Source organism: Mirounga leonina, unplaced genomic scaffold (genome assembly GCF_011800145.1).
Source record: "Mirounga leonina isolate KUSES-001 unplaced genomic scaffold, KU_Mleo_1.0 Mir_101609, whole genome shotgun sequence".
Lineage (NCBI taxonomy): Eukaryota > Metazoa > Chordata > Mammalia > Carnivora > Phocidae > Mirounga > Mirounga leonina.
In genome coordinates, this window is record NW_023270164.1 from 8,366,976 (window position 1) to 8,382,220 (window position 15,245).

Genomic DNA, 15,245 nt, shown 5'->3' on the forward strand with positions numbered 1-15,245 from the left:
TTCAAAGACGTAGTGAACCTGCTAAATTCATCAAAAGCTGCCCAAATTTATTACGCTGTGATGCATCTCACTTATGATGATCACAAGATTTTAATTAGGAGCAATGAAAACCAAGAGAAATTAGACATGAAATCCAGGCATAATAATATCAAAGATGTAAGGAACAAGAATAAAGCAAATAAATTTTTTTTAATAGGTTATTTATTTGTTTATCTGAGAGAGAGAGAGAGATAGTGACAGAGCCTGATTTTGGCCATCATCAGTCATTAGGGAAATGCGAGTCAAAACTACAGTGAGTTACCACTTTGCCCCCCCAGGCTGGCTAGAATCAAAATGTCGGTTAACAAGTGTTGGTGAAGAAATGGAGCGTCACTGGTCGGAATGTAAAAGGGTGCAGCTGCTTTGCCAAATAGTTGGGCTGTTCTTCAAAATGGGGTGGGGAAGGATGGAGAGTGACTCTTAATGACTAAGGGTTCCTTCTTTGGGTGACAAAAATGTTCTAAAATTAGATGCGGTGATGGATGCACAACTCTGTGAATATACCAACACCCATTGAATTATACACTTTAAATGGGTGGATTATCGAGTATGTGAATTTTTTTTAAAGATTTTATTTATTTATTTGAGCTAGAGAGAGAGAGCAAGCACAAGTTGAGGGGGGCAGAGGGGGAGGGAGAAGCAGACTCCCCGCTGAGCAGGGAGCCTGACGCGGGACTCGATCCCAGGACCCCGGGATCATGACCCAAGCCACCCTGGCGCCCCTCGAGTATGTGAATTATGTCTTAAAAAAGCTTTTCTGGAAAAGCAGCCACTCATCCTCACAGTGTAACATTTTCATCTTTTTTTCTAACTGCCTGTTTCTCCAGAGTTAATGGCATTTGTGAAAGAGGAAAAAGCGCTGTCAATTATCTTTACTTACCCAAGAGCCTCCAGAAGAGCTCATATTGTTGCTATTTTAATTGCTTTGTGTGTAATTTCTGTATAGAACTAGAGTCCCTTGGGAAAGGCGGCATAACTATTCATTTGAAACCTTTCATTCTTGATGCATCATTTGTACCTGGGCGTATTGGTCGTCTTGTTCCCCGAGATGGGACTGCACAGCTCACGTGCCGCTGCATTGGCTCATAGCCGTCCAAGTCCTGAGAGAGGGACTGAGAATAAGATGAAGGTCATGAGCAAACACCGAGGAATGTGCTGCCAGCCCTTGAAAGTTGTATGAGAAGTTGTACATTACCATTTGGAAGTTCTCTTCAATATAGAGGGAGCAGAGGCATGAGAAATGCAAACCATAACACTGGGCAAAGAGAATAAATCCAGATGTTGGCTGAGCTCCCCAGGGAAATGGGTGGGTGGCTGGGGAAAGGCTGAGGATCAGCCCCTGGGGAAGCAGTGGATGGACTGAGGGAGGGTTTTGCAAAGAAGTATGGACACTAGTTGGAGACTTGGAATAAGCCACGCAGTACGATGGCATGGATGTTTCCATGTTAGGATGGCTTGTTTTCGGTAGAGTAGAATGCTGTAGGTTTGAAGAGAGCTTGGCTAATCTGCCTTTGGAAAGAGGAAGAAAATGATTTTTTTTCAACTATGAATACAACACAGTCCTGCCGTCCTATTGAATGGGTGTCTTTTTAGATGATTTCTGCAGTTAAAGCATTATTAAGTACTGTAGAAAAGAAACCACTAAAAGATTTCTCTTATAGGCTTGTCAAAACAGTGGGACAAGAAGGATGCCAAGGAATTCATATGAGTTGGGCAGACTTGTTCCTAAACCAGTCTAGAACATATCTGTTCATTTTCAAGATGATTAAAAAAATATTTGGCAGCTTTCCTCAGGGGCCTGTGGTGCTCTTTAATAACACCCACTTCCTTTTGTTTAACTAAAAGTACAGAGAGCCAACACTCTCCAACACGCCAATCAGTAAATGTTACTTGCTTCCTCTAAACTTGGTTTATTTTATAGGACCAACAATAAAGAATGATGTAGGAGCCGTAAACTGTCACTTCCTGGCAATAGTCTCCTGTTATTAGGAACATCGGTACATTGAGGATGTGGTTTCTCAAAGGGGTTTAAGTATTTGGGGCACAGTTCCAGGGACATTATGTTTTACTGGACTTCAACTCAGAGACATTGTGCTTTAGAGATTAAAGGCCATTTTGGAAGGGTTGGAAGGCTCCAGAGTACAGGTACAAAATGAACTTGACCTTTACTCAAGATTTTTTTCCTTTTATTTTCCAAGAGCAGTAGCCATTTGGAGACATTGAGAAAGTACTGACGCCTTTGTGAGAAAACTGTACGATCACATTTACAAGCTTAAGAAGGTCCATTTGGCAGGCTCTTCTCACTCCATCAGGCGACAGCTCCAGGCCCTGCCACCGCACTGCTTTAGGGATTCACACGCACAAAAAGTTGTCTTGAGTTGTCTAGTTTAGAAGCAGGCCGTGGAGGAAATAAGCCTTCCAGGGGTTTCTGAGAAAGGAAGAGGTGACATGTAGGTGCCTGTTCCCACATATATGCATTTCTTTAGCAGACTTAGGTTTTCTTTTCTTTTTTTTTTTTAAGATTTATTTATTCAGGGGTGCCTGGGTGGCTCAGTTGTTAAGCGTCTGCCTTCAGCTCAGGTCATGATCCCAGGGTCCTGGTGTCGAGCCCCGCATCGGGCTCCCTGCTCAGTGGGAAGCCTTCTTCTCCGCCTCCCATTCCCCCTGCTTGTATTCCCTCTCTCGCTGTGTCTTTCTCTGTCAAATAAATAAATATAATCTTTTTTTAAAAAAAGATTATATTTATTCATTTTAGAGAGAGAGAGAGAGAGAGCATGAGTGGGAGGGGCAGAGGGAGAGGGAGAGAGAGAATCTCAAGCAGAGCGGAGTGCGACACAGGGATTCGATCCCACAACACTGAGATCACGACCTGAGCCGAAACCAAGAGTCAGACGCTTAACCGACTGCGCCACCCAGGGGCCCCAGATTTAGGTTCTATGGAATAAAAGCAGAGAAGCCAGACATGAAGAGTGAAACTGATTAATGAAATCCCTTCATCAACTTGGTGCCTCTGTCAACAGTATAAAAATTAATGTTATAGTCAGCCTTTATGATCTTTTTTTAGAATTCCCATGGCTCCTGTTTCTAAAAAGACTGCCGGGCTGGACTCTTCTCTCTCCTTGGATTCTTTACTTCTTTTGCCACCTCTTTGTTTTTCAAGGCTCAGATCATGGGGTCTTTAGGCCATGTGTGAAATGAGACTCTGGTGGGCATCATCCTGAGAAGAACTTTATTAGGAGTGTGGGACACATTTTGTTGAATTATACTTATGATACTTTTCTTAATGTCCCCAGATGATTGAGCATGTTTGTTTTTATTAAAAAAAATATTTCTTTTCAAAGCAAAGATCAGTTCTGTATGATACTATTCCTTGAGTATAAATACATCTTACAGAGGAAAATATAGATTTTCCCTGATTTCAATTAAGGGAGGAACTGTAATGAGAACCCGCTGTTCTGAAGGCTGCCCATGAGCTGTTAACCCGTTGGCCTCCTCTCTGTAGCTAACATAGCATTCTGGGTAAAATGTCTGCCCATTTTTCTCCAGACGTGCTTCCTCATTTCCCAGGGTTGATGCTGTTTCCTCAAACAGAGCTTCTTCATCTCCATTTTTACTCCTTAGAAACATAAAAGATGGTGTGGAAGATTTCTAGTTTCACCTTTCCAAACTCTCCTTCATCCAGTTGGGAAGGTTAAGATGTCTCTAGAACAAACCTATCTCCACATTCTATCAACCCTATAGGAAGGCCAGAAAGCTTAATGTTTATGAACAAAGGCTTTGGGAACAGGAAATTTCCGTCCTACTATTTTCCAGCTAATATCCCTGGGCTTTAGTTTCCTCATTTATAAGATGGAAATATTAATAGTGCTTGCCTCTACAGGGTTGGAGCGAGATAATACATATGAAGAGCTTAGCCAGGGCCAGGCATGGAGAGAGATCTCAATAAATGTTAGTAATAATGGTCGTGATACCACGGTGGTGGTGGTGATGATAAAGGTTTGGAGTCTCAGAGAGTCGTATTGCAGCATTACAACATGGCATTTTTCAGATAAGAAATCAGATCACATAATCTGCCAAGGTTATTTGAATTTGCTACTGTGGCAGGCAAAATTACTTGTCACTTAATGGCTGCTATGTATCGTTACTCAGTTGAAGAGTGCGTGTGTGCACATGAATGCAAATGCTGTTAGGTCTTGTGTCCCTGTCTTGATGGTCAGGAGTTTTGCTTTAGCTCCCCTCCCCCACTTTTTTAATTCGACACAGGGCTTAATACTGTGCAGTACACACAGTAAGCTTAATGCAAATACTGAGAGTATGTTTTTATTTGATAAAAAAAAATCTCATGCAAAATTGAATTAGTAGACGATATTTTCATCTTATGAATATTTTATTTTTAAGGGAACTAAAAACCTTAGAAAATACCTAGACCTGGTCTCTCTTTCCAAGGATTCGCTCTTACCTCACCCCGGTGTTTTCATAGCACAGGGCTTGTCACACAATGGGAATGAAGTCAATGGTGGCAAATAATTAGCTGTCTTTATGTTAGAGGTCTCTTTACCAAAGCAATAGAAAGCCCAACTCCGGCTAACAAGAGGGGATTTAGTGAAAGGATATCAAAGGGCCCACAGAATCAACGGGAGGCTGGAGGGCCACATTTAGGAATAGGCAGAGATCAGGGGAGCTCTAGCAAGTTAGGGAGCTCTGGCAAGCTCTGGCAAGTTAGGAGCCATGGGGAAGGAGAACCCAGAGTTAGCTTTCTTCTCTTGTTGGGTGACTCATTCCAGGGTCAGAGAGTGTGTGTCATTGGCCAAGCTTAGCTGACAGCCTCACAGCCTGGCTGCACCAGAAGCCAGAGAGGGTGGAGAAAGGATCTAGCCCATTGCCTGCTATAATGGGAGATGATACCCAGGACCATCCTCCCTACACATCTATCCACAGAGGAGGAGAGGCAGTTTCCCAAAAAGGAACCAGGATAATATTGGGAAAGGAACATGGATGCTGGGCAACCAAAAAAATGTCAAATGCCCATTATTCTGTTTCTCATATTTTGATTCTTGACTTCAGGCATGGTCGGTAATCGAACCACTCTTTATTTAGCCTGTGTGAACCCTAAAACTCAGCCTGAGATATTCTGCTCTGTTGCTCCAGTCTTCTGTGTGGTCCAAGGACAGTCTTCCATGTCATCATCCTGTTCTCATCTGAGTGGGAGCATCCCTCCAAAGAGATTAGCTAGGAGCTCAAGGGTTGAGAATATTGTGGTATCAGCATTAGATATTAGGACGAGCTACCTTTATTTATTTTCTCTATATAAGTAGGAGTAAGTTCACAGCTATTATTTCCAGTAGGTTAAAAACAGGGAGCACAACACCAAGGGAATTTTGCTAATCTAATTGAAATTTGTGGCCTGTATAGGTAAAATGTATTTACTTCCCATCAAAGGTGATGCTTTTGCAACAGGAGAGGATACTCTTAGCTTGCAAATGGCTCTTATGTTGGCTGGGTTTTGTTTTTTAGAATGCCATCCTAATTTAAGGTATTATCCTTTGCTTTTATGTTGTAGGGGAGAACTTATCCATTTCGGGGGGCCTTTCCGCCGGTATGGAATCCCATTGCCTATTTGGATTACAACAATTTGTGGCGGACAATGGATAACATGGGGAAGGAGGTAAAGTGTGTGTTCAGCTTACACATGACCTGTTACTAACGTAACAATAGCAACCGTTTAATATCCTTCCAATAGTGCAGAGGACATTGCTCTGGACATTCATACCTATCATTTCCAATACACCTAACTACTCTGCCAAGTTGGTAGTATTTCCACTTGCAAGGAAAATGAGTGCCCGAGGGGTTATGGTAATTTCCCCAACACCACACAGCAAGGGAACCAGGAGTCAAACCCACATCTCTCTGATTGTAATGTCTGTGGGCTTTCAACTCTATGGCACTGAGAATTTGTGTGACATATTTTCGCCAGGTATCCTACTCATAGTTGCCTTATCCATGTGTGATGCCACTTTGGATAGTAAAGGAAAGAGGGATTTATCCCCCCCAAGGTTTTTTACCTAGGCCCAGGCTCCATAAGATCACTCTCTCACACTTAAATTGGGGACTTAAAATGGGCGTTGGCTTTCAATAATAAGGATCATCATCATAATTACATATTAATTTATATATATTTATATGTAATTCCCCCCCTTTTTGCATCATCGTCATCATCATCATTATTATGGCAACAGCTTTAAGGCATAGAATACAGAGATCTATGCATCCCAACCCCACCACTATCTATATTAGAATTCTATGTCAATCACACATTCCAACACAGACCCAGAGACTGGTATTCAGAGGTTCTCCTGAAGGCCTGTTGGCAGAGCAGTGGGCAGTAACCATCACACCTGAATGTGGGCCCTTCTTCCTCTGCAGATTCCAGCGGATGCACCATGGGAGGCCCCACATGCTGAGGAATGGGACAAGATGACCATGAAAGATCTCATCGATAAAATCTGCTGGACGAAGTAATCTTGACTATTTAAAATTTACTTTTCATCTTTCCTTTGGATCCTTTCTGTCCTATCTTGAACTGTAGTATTTTTCTTTCTTTTTTTTTAAAGATTTTTATTTTTTAAGTAATCTCTACACCCAACATGGGGCTTGAACTCACAACCTCAGGATCAAGAGTTGCGTACTCCACTGACTGAGCCAGCCAGGCCCCCCTGCAGTGTTTTTCTTAATAAGTTATAGGAAAAAAGTTAAGAGGAAACCTAATGATCTTTCAGTCAGTGGCAACTTTGAAGGAACTTTAAACACTTCAGAGTGAGTTTGAACATAAAATGAATCTAAAACATAAAAACAAAGAGGAGGTGAATGAAGTAGAATGTTTTTAATGAAAGGGCTCTGTGATTTGCAATAAAATAAGTAATTGTGTATTCAAATTATATAGCAGTCAGCTACAGAAGCAATTTGGAAAGATATTAAAGTAATTCCATACAGATGTAGAAAAACATGGAACCAAAAGCAAGCTAGTCTATATTAATGAAAAATATAAATTTTATAGTATTTTCGATGAGAACCTGTGTAATGAGTTGAGTTACTTACAGGTTGTTTAGTCAGCTTTCTGGGGCTGCTGTGTGAAGGCACTGTAGCCGTCGGTGAGGAATTGTGGTGAATGTGTTAGGCATGGCCCCTAAACTCGTGGAGTTAGTATTCTTCTAGCAGGAGAGACTGACATTATGCACATAATTCCATAATGCTACTAGAGTGACTGTAACAGGGATCTTGACCTAAGGGTAAGGAAGAGATTCCCGGATGCAGCCATCTTTAAACATAAACCAAAGACTTAGTGCACCAACTAAAAATGAGTCACAGAGGATGGGAGGAGATAGGAAAGGGTGGATGGTGTGGGGGACAAGGTATCTTCCAGGAATGCCACAAAGTGGATGAGGGAGAGAGAGAGGAAAAGATGGATGGTGTGGAAGGAAGTGTCTTCCAGAAATGAGCCATAGTATTTGGGGATAGACAGGAAGGGAGGATGATGTGGGAATATGAAATCTACAAGGAATGTGCCACAGTGGATGGGGGGAGACCAGATGGATGGATAGTATGGAGATGACATGTTCCAAGAGTGAGCCATAGCAGATGGGGAGAGACAGAAAGGGTGAGCGGTGTGGGGGAATGGTATCTTCAAGGAATGAGCCACAGTGGAAGGGTGGAGAAATGAAAGTTGGATGGTGTATGCAGATGGTATCGTCCATGAATGAGCCACAGTGTATGCCAGTAGATAGATAAAAAGGCTGGATGGTGTGGGGGGAAGGTATCTTCCAAGAATGACCCAGTTGATGGGGGAGAGAGTAAGAATGAAATATGTGAGGGGTTGCTATCTTCTAGGTATGAAACACGGTGGACTGGGGGAGACAAAAATGGATGTTTGGTGGGATGGTATCTGTTGATGATGTGGGAGAATGATATCTTCCAGGAATGAGCCACTGTGGATGGGGGAGACAGGAAAGCTGGATGGTATGTTCCAGGAATGAGGCGCAATGGATGGTGTGTAGGAATGGTATTTTCCAGGAATGAGCAATTTGATGGGGGAGACAAGAAGAGTGGAATGTGTGACCGGATGGTATCTTCCAGGAATGAGCCACTTGGATGGGGGAGTGGGAGATAGGAAAGCTGGATCTTGTGGGGTGATGGTATCTTCCAGGAAGGAGCCAAATGGATGGGGACAAGCAAAGAGAGTATGGTGTGGGAGGATGGTATCTCCCAAGAATGAACCATAGTGGATGGGGGAAATAGGAAGGCTGGATGGTGTGAGGCTATGGTAACTTCCAGGAATGAGCCACATGGATGGGGGGAGAAAGGAAGGATGGATGGTATGGGTAGATTTAATCTTCTAGGAATGAGTGACATGGATGGGGGCAGGGGGGGATGAAAGGAAGATTGTGTGTGGTGATGGTATCTTCCAGGAAGGGGTGTGACCAGATGGAATGAGCCACAGTGGATGGGGGAGGAAGAGAGGATGGTGTGGGAGGGTGGTATCTTCCAGGAATAGGCCATGGTGGATGGTGGGTAGGGGGAAGAAGACAGCAGTAAAGATGGATGGATGGTGGGATGGCATCTTCCAGGAAGAGCCATTGTCTATGGAGGTAGTCAGGAAGAATGGATGGTGTTGAGGGAGCGGTATCTTCCAAGAATGAGCCATAGTGGATTGGGGGAGATAGGGAAAAGAAGATGGTATGAAAAGATGGTATCATCAAGGAATGAGCTACAGTGACTATGGGGTGGGGGGGGAGTCAGGAAGGCTAGATGATGTGGAAGCAAGGTATCTTCCAGGAATGAGCCTCAGTGGGTAGGAGAGACAGGAAGGCTATATATTGTTGGGGGGAATGATATCTTCCAGGAATGAGCCTGTTGACTGGGGAGACTGAAAGGACGGTTGATGTGGTGGATAGTATCTTCCAAGAATGCACCAATTGATGGGGGGATATAGGAAGAGTAGAAATAGTTGAGGGGTGAGGGGATGGTATCTTCTAGGAACGAACCACTGTAGGGGGAGAGAGGAAGGGTGGATGACTGGAGGGGAAATTTATCTTCCAGGAAGGAATAGTAGTGATGGAGGTGGGGGAGGGGTACCGGAAGACTGGATGATGTGGTGACAGTTATCATCTAGGATGATAGTAGGTTAAAGGATGGTATCTTCCAGGAATGAACCACAGTGTATGGAGGCGGGTGGAGACAGGACGGTTGATGGTGGCTGAGGGGATATTTTCCAGGAATGAGCCATAGGTTATAGGGGGAGACATGAAGGTTGGATTGGTATCTTCTAGGAATGAGCCATATAGATGGGGGGAGATAGGAAGAGTGGGTAGTGAGGGTGGATGGTATCTTCCAGGAATGAACCACATGGATGGGGGGAGTCAGCAAAGATGGATGTGGTGGAGAATGTTACCTTCCAGGAATAAGCCATAATCCATGGAAGTAGACAGGAAAAGTGTGTGTGTGTGTGTGTGTGTTTGGGGGGTGGGCAGTGCTATCTTCCAGGAATGAGCCACAGTAAATGGGGAAGATGGGAAAACTGGGTGGTATGGGAGAATGGTATCTACCAGAAATGAGCCGTGGTGGATGGAGAGGAGAGAGGAAGAGGATGAGGAGATGAAATCACCCAGGAATAAGCTACAGTGACTGTGGGGGGAGACAGGAAGGGTGGATCATGTGGGAGCATAGTATCTTCCAGAAATGAGCCTCAGTGGGTAGGAGACACAGGAAGGATGGATGGTGTGTGGGGATGTGTTCCAGAAGTAAACAATAATGGGTGGCAGGGAGAGGATGAGCGGATGGTGTGGTGAGATGGTATCTTCTAGGAATGAGCCACTGTGGATGGGGGAGGCAGGAAAGTTGGAAGGTGTGGGAAGATGGTATGTTCCAGGGATGAGCCATAGTAGAATGGGAGGAGACAGGAGGTGTGGTTGGTGTGTTGGGAAGGTTGCTTCCACAAATGAGCTATATGGGTGGGGATAGATGGGGCAGAGTAGACGGTGTGGGGGGATAGTATCTTCCAGGAATGAACCACAGTACATGGTGGGGGGACAGTAAGGATATGTGGTTTGGTGGGATGGTATCTTCCAGGAATGATCCATAGTAGATGTTGGGGAATAGGAGGGGTGGGTGGCCTGTTGCAGGATGGTATCTTCCAGGAAGGAACCACAGTGACTCAAGGAGGGGGGGTACCTACAGGAAGGATACATGGTCTAGGGGATGGTATTTTCTGGCCATGAGCTACAGTGAGGGTGGATAGGAGACAGGAATAGGGATGATATGGAGGCATGGTATCTTCCAGGAATGAGCCATAGTGGATGGAGGAGACAGGAAAAGTGGATGGTGTGAGAGGATGGTACCATCCAGGAATGAGCTACAGTGACTGTGGAAAGTGACAGGAAGAGTGAATGATATGACAGGTAGCTTCCATTAATGAGGTGCAGTGGATGAGTGTAGACAGTATAGGGGAGTGATGTTGGGGAATGGTGTGGCAGGAATCAGCAAGGTTTAGGGGAGATGCAAAGAGTGAATGTTGTTAAGGGAATGGTATCTTCCAGGAATGAGCCACTGTGGATGGGGGAGACTGCAGGGGACGGATGGTGTGATGGGTGGTATCTTCCAGGAATGAGCCACTGTGAATGCTGGGAGATATGAAGGGGGATGGTGTGGGGGATATTATTTTCCATGTAGAGAAAACAGGAAACAGCTCTTGAAGGCCCCAAGATAGGGAGATTTGACATGTTTTTGCAGTGATATGACAGTGTGCCTGGACTCTAAGGATGCCACGGGAGAGCAATGTAATTAGAGGTCGGAGAGCTGGTTGAGAGGCTGATGGTGGAAGATAGAGTGGCTGCATTCCAGAATTTTCCCTTTTGCCATGGATGCCATGAGGGTTTTATGAAGAGTGGTTTTGTTGGTTTTGTTTTGTTTGGCATTGTCAAAAGATTTTATTGGCTGTAATGTGGCAAAGGATCAAAAGGGGCTGTAGTCATAAACCAGGTAGGGATGACCCGGAGGAGCCACCACCGTTGTAACCCAGGTGAGGGATGTGGGTGGACGGAGCAGGGTGGGAGCAGCGGAGGTGGAGAAGAGAGGACGATTGTTCAAGGAAGCGAGACCTGCATCCTTAATGATCCCTCACCAGCATCTTGACCCTTTTAGACGGTACCAGAATTAATATATTTGGAGCGAACCCATAACTGCCTCAAAACAAAGGAATAGGTTATTTTTCACCAGATGTTAAAATGTGCATTCCTTCAGAGGTAGAGCCTGTGAGGATTGTTGTTTTTCCCCCCCCTAAAAGCAGTGCAGATGCTTTTGAACTGTACTGAATTGTGTTTTAAAAAGGTGCTGTCCTGTGAAGCATGTATGTATTTACACCTGACTGTCGCCTTTGTTATGTGACCAGGACCGCTAGGCAGTTTGCATCGCTCTTTGTAAACATCAACGTGACCTCTGAGCCCCATGAGGTGTCTGCGCTGTGGTTTTTGTGGTACGTGAAGCAGTGCGGAGGCACCACTCGGATATTCTCGGTCACCAACGGGGGCCAGGTACGGAGTATCCCTTCTCAGTCTGTAACCTCCGTTTGTGGTTCTGCCCTCACCCAGTGCACAATCTTAATAGCTGCTTCCATGTCTGGAACCGTGAGTGGATTTGAGACACGAATTTTTGAAATGATTTCAACCAACGTGCCCGAAACCAAAAGGTCTCCTTTCCTTTTTTCGTTCCTAGAGATGTGTTCACAGCTAAAGAATGTTTCGTTTTGAACTAATTAGGTTTTTGGAATTTAGGTCCTTCCTTTTTTGGGGGGTGGGGGAGAGGTAGGTAAAATTAGTGCAGCTCTGTGGGAGGAGCTGAAGTACTACGGATCAACTAATTTTCAAAAACTTCTAGAACTGGGAAAATGATCGTACTTCAAGTCATCTCTGTTCCAGACAGGGTCTGTCCCATAGTGCAAGGTGTAGCGTCTTTCTCCACTAAGTGAATAATTCCTCTCCTCAGGTGATCTTCGAAACACCCTAAGTTGTTCTCATGGCTCCAAGAGGTATTGGCCATTTGACCCTTAGCTTTAGCAAATACAGGACAGTTGCACCTTTGAAGTATCTTTATACTTAGAAATTCCACATTGCTTCTTTTTTTTTTAAAGGTTTTATTTATTCATTTGAGACACAGAGATAGAGAGAGAGCATGAGCAGGGGGAGAGGCAGAGGGAGAGGGAGGGGCAGACTCCCTGCTGAGCCAGGAGCCCGATGTGGGGCTCGATCCCAGGACCCTGGGATCATGACCTGAGCCAAAGACAGACGCTTAACCCTCTGAGCCACCCAGATGCCCCCATATTGCTTCTTTTGACCTGTATTTTACTTTCTGAGCTATCGTGACCGATGTTTGATATTTATAGTCCTCATTGCCTGCCTTCTCCTATAGGAACGAAAATTTGTGGGTGGATCGGGTCAAGTGAGTGAACGGATAATGGACCACCTTGGGGACAGAGTGAAGCTGAGGTGCCCTGTCACCTATGTGGACCAGTCGGGTGACAACATCATCATCGAGACATTGAATCATGAACTTTATGAGGTAATTCAGCCTCGTCCCAAGGAGCATATATTAAATAGGCCTCGTGTCTTCTGCAGCTTCTAACCAAATACAGTCCAAGCAGTGGTATAATTAATGCTGGTGTGTCTCCAACTCTGTCTCCCAAATTACCATTTTTAGTTGACCTGCCTTGTTCTGTTGTATGTGGTTACTGCTCCGTGTCATTCTAAATGATCAACATGATGTTTCTCCCCCTCTGTAAAGACCGAGACTCACACGTTTGAGGTGGTATTTTGTGTCTGTGTCTTTTAGTGCAGATACGTAATTAGTGCCATCCCGCCAACCTTGACTGCCAAGATCCACTTCCGACCAGAGCTCCCGTCAGAGAGAAACCAGTTAATCCAGCGTCTTCCGATGGGGGCTATCATTAAGTGCATGATGTATTACAAGGAGGCCTTTTGGAAGAAGAAGGGTAGGCTGCACTTACTCGCGTTTAAATTGTGTTAAGTGAAGGGATCACACTCTCTTTAGGGACCTTCTCATAGACCTTGAACAGAAAAAAGATGACAAAGATAAGTATTTTTAAATTGGCAAAGAAAGGATCAGAAATCTCAGTCTGTCCATCACTTCACAGCCCCTGGTGCGACATAGAATGACCCCAAGAGCACCTGCTGTCAATGAAAGGGAAGGAAGAGATCCCCCCCAAGTGGCGGGGGCACCATTGCCCTGGTCCTTGGCATATGTCCTGCCCCTTACTCTAAATGAGAGAGTGACGCAAAGTGGGTGCTGTGGGAAGAGTGCCGCATTGAAGTCCCACAGTCCCGGGCTTCGCTTGCTTACTAGCTGAGTGACCTTCGCTGTGACAGTTCACCTTTCAGCGTCAGTCTCCTTGTGTCAACAATGGTGACAGTGAGACCTGCTGTCAGGATGTGTGCGGCAATTAGCTGAGGCAGGGCCTGGGTGGATTTGGTGGCTATTGTTGGCAAACCTGCTCCTCCTCAAAGGATTCCTTCCCCCAGCTTCTTCTGTGGGTTCCTAGGGGTGATTCCCTCTGACGCCTCGGTACGGTTTGAGCCATAGCACTGGTCCTGCGTGATCTTTATGTAGAGGTCATTGAGATGGCTCGTTTGCCACGTGTCTGGGTCAGCAGATATCCTTGTGTAGTTAATGTGTGTACTTAATAAGGAGATATCGTCTAGGGTTGGGGCAAAGACTGTTTGAGGTTTGCCTTCCTCTTAGCAAAAGAGTTTTATATGTGTGTGTATGTATGTGTGTGTGTGTGTGTGTGTATCTCTATATATCTCTATATATAATCCCTAAATTTTTGATGAGGTCAGTGTCAATCTCCTATTGATTTTCTCTTTATTAAGATTACTGTGGCTGTATGATCATTGAAGATGAGGAAGCTCCAATTTCAATAACCCTGGATGACACCAAGCCAGATGGATCGCTGCCCGCTATCATGGGGTAACTTAGAGCTGAATACTGTGCATTTTCTAAATTGTGTTGGTGTCTTCATGTGGACGCTGGCAGAGCATATGGAATCGAGGTCAGGCAATCGTGAATAACCCTACAGAAATACATCATTTTCCACGTTTTAAAATTTAATGTTTTGTAGGTGGCACGGAACTCTGGGAAACTTGACAAAAACTGACACGATTTTGAACTTGTGCCCCTTCCTTTCTTCCCCCACGAAACTTTTGAGGACAGAGTGAAGGAAGCAGCTAGACAGTATGGTAGACAGCCCCGCCTGGGGGCAGAATGTCCACACTCATCTAGAGTGAGAATTGACTGTTTTGTTCTGTAAAACCTTTCAGAGTTAGGCTTCTCTCCATTCCAGACATCACTACACCGCCAACGTGAATACGCTGATCGTTACCCAGGGATGTGAGACCCATGACCAGTGAGGAAGTGCAGTGTGAGGTAGAGCCGGCCCTTGAGTGGATGTCCCTCGTTGTGATAGGTCCCACCGCAGCTGTCCTTTGCTAGGGATGCTCCAGGGTTTGGTCCTGTGTCCGGAAAAGGAGAGCTCTCCCTTTCTCCTCCCAGCCCCCCGCCCTCCACAGCTCTGCCGTTGGGGGGCTGGGGGTCCAGACAAGGAAGCAGTGCTTTCACAAGGGAATTGCTCAGGAGTGCCTCCGCCTTCCCGAGTGCCCTGCCTTTGACCCTTCCTCAAAGCTCCACAACTCAAAAGGCTGTTTATTCTACCACATGACAACAGAAGAGCGCAGCCTCTGTACTGGCCGAGTGACTGCCAGACACCCACGGTTTGGCCCTTCCCCCTCGGGAGAGTCGAGCTCACGCACATTGCATCATTGAGGGGAAATTACAAAACCAGAGGCAGACCCGTGACCCGGGACTTAGATTGGACTGTGCACGAGACATTCTGTAACCACGTCTCTGGCTGCAGAATAACAGAAGTAGCACCAGCCTCCCTGGGAAGGGCGGGTGCTCACAGCGGAAGGATCAGAGGAAGGGCGCATCCTCTTCATCTCTAACCCCACTGGGCAAGAAAGGGTACAGACCGTGTGGGCCGTTCGCCACCACCTTCTGCGTGCCAGAGGAAAACAGAAGGTTGACCTAGAGGTTTCGGGAGACCGTCAGGACCAGTCCGACTGTGGATGGAAGGACACTGGATGGTC

General features: G+C 45.4%; 1 protein-coding gene across 1 annotated transcript in view; it reads left to right on the plus strand.

The window, feature by feature from the left end:
* MAOA (monoamine oxidase A) overlaps positions 1 to 15,245 on the plus strand; it is a 69,756-nt gene that overhangs the window by 41,223 nt on the left and 13,288 nt on the right. Inside the window, exons 4-9 of the mRNA XM_035003353.1 lie at positions 5,600 to 5,704; positions 6,463 to 6,554; positions 11,480 to 11,621; positions 12,496 to 12,645; positions 12,916 to 13,075; positions 13,974 to 14,070. Of these exons, the coding sequence (XP_034859244.1) occupies positions 5,600 to 5,704; positions 6,463 to 6,554; positions 11,480 to 11,621; positions 12,496 to 12,645; positions 12,916 to 13,075; positions 13,974 to 14,070 (746 nt within the window). The remainder of the gene's footprint in view (positions 1 to 5,599; positions 5,705 to 6,462; positions 6,555 to 11,479; positions 11,622 to 12,495; positions 12,646 to 12,915; positions 13,076 to 13,973; positions 14,071 to 15,245) is intronic.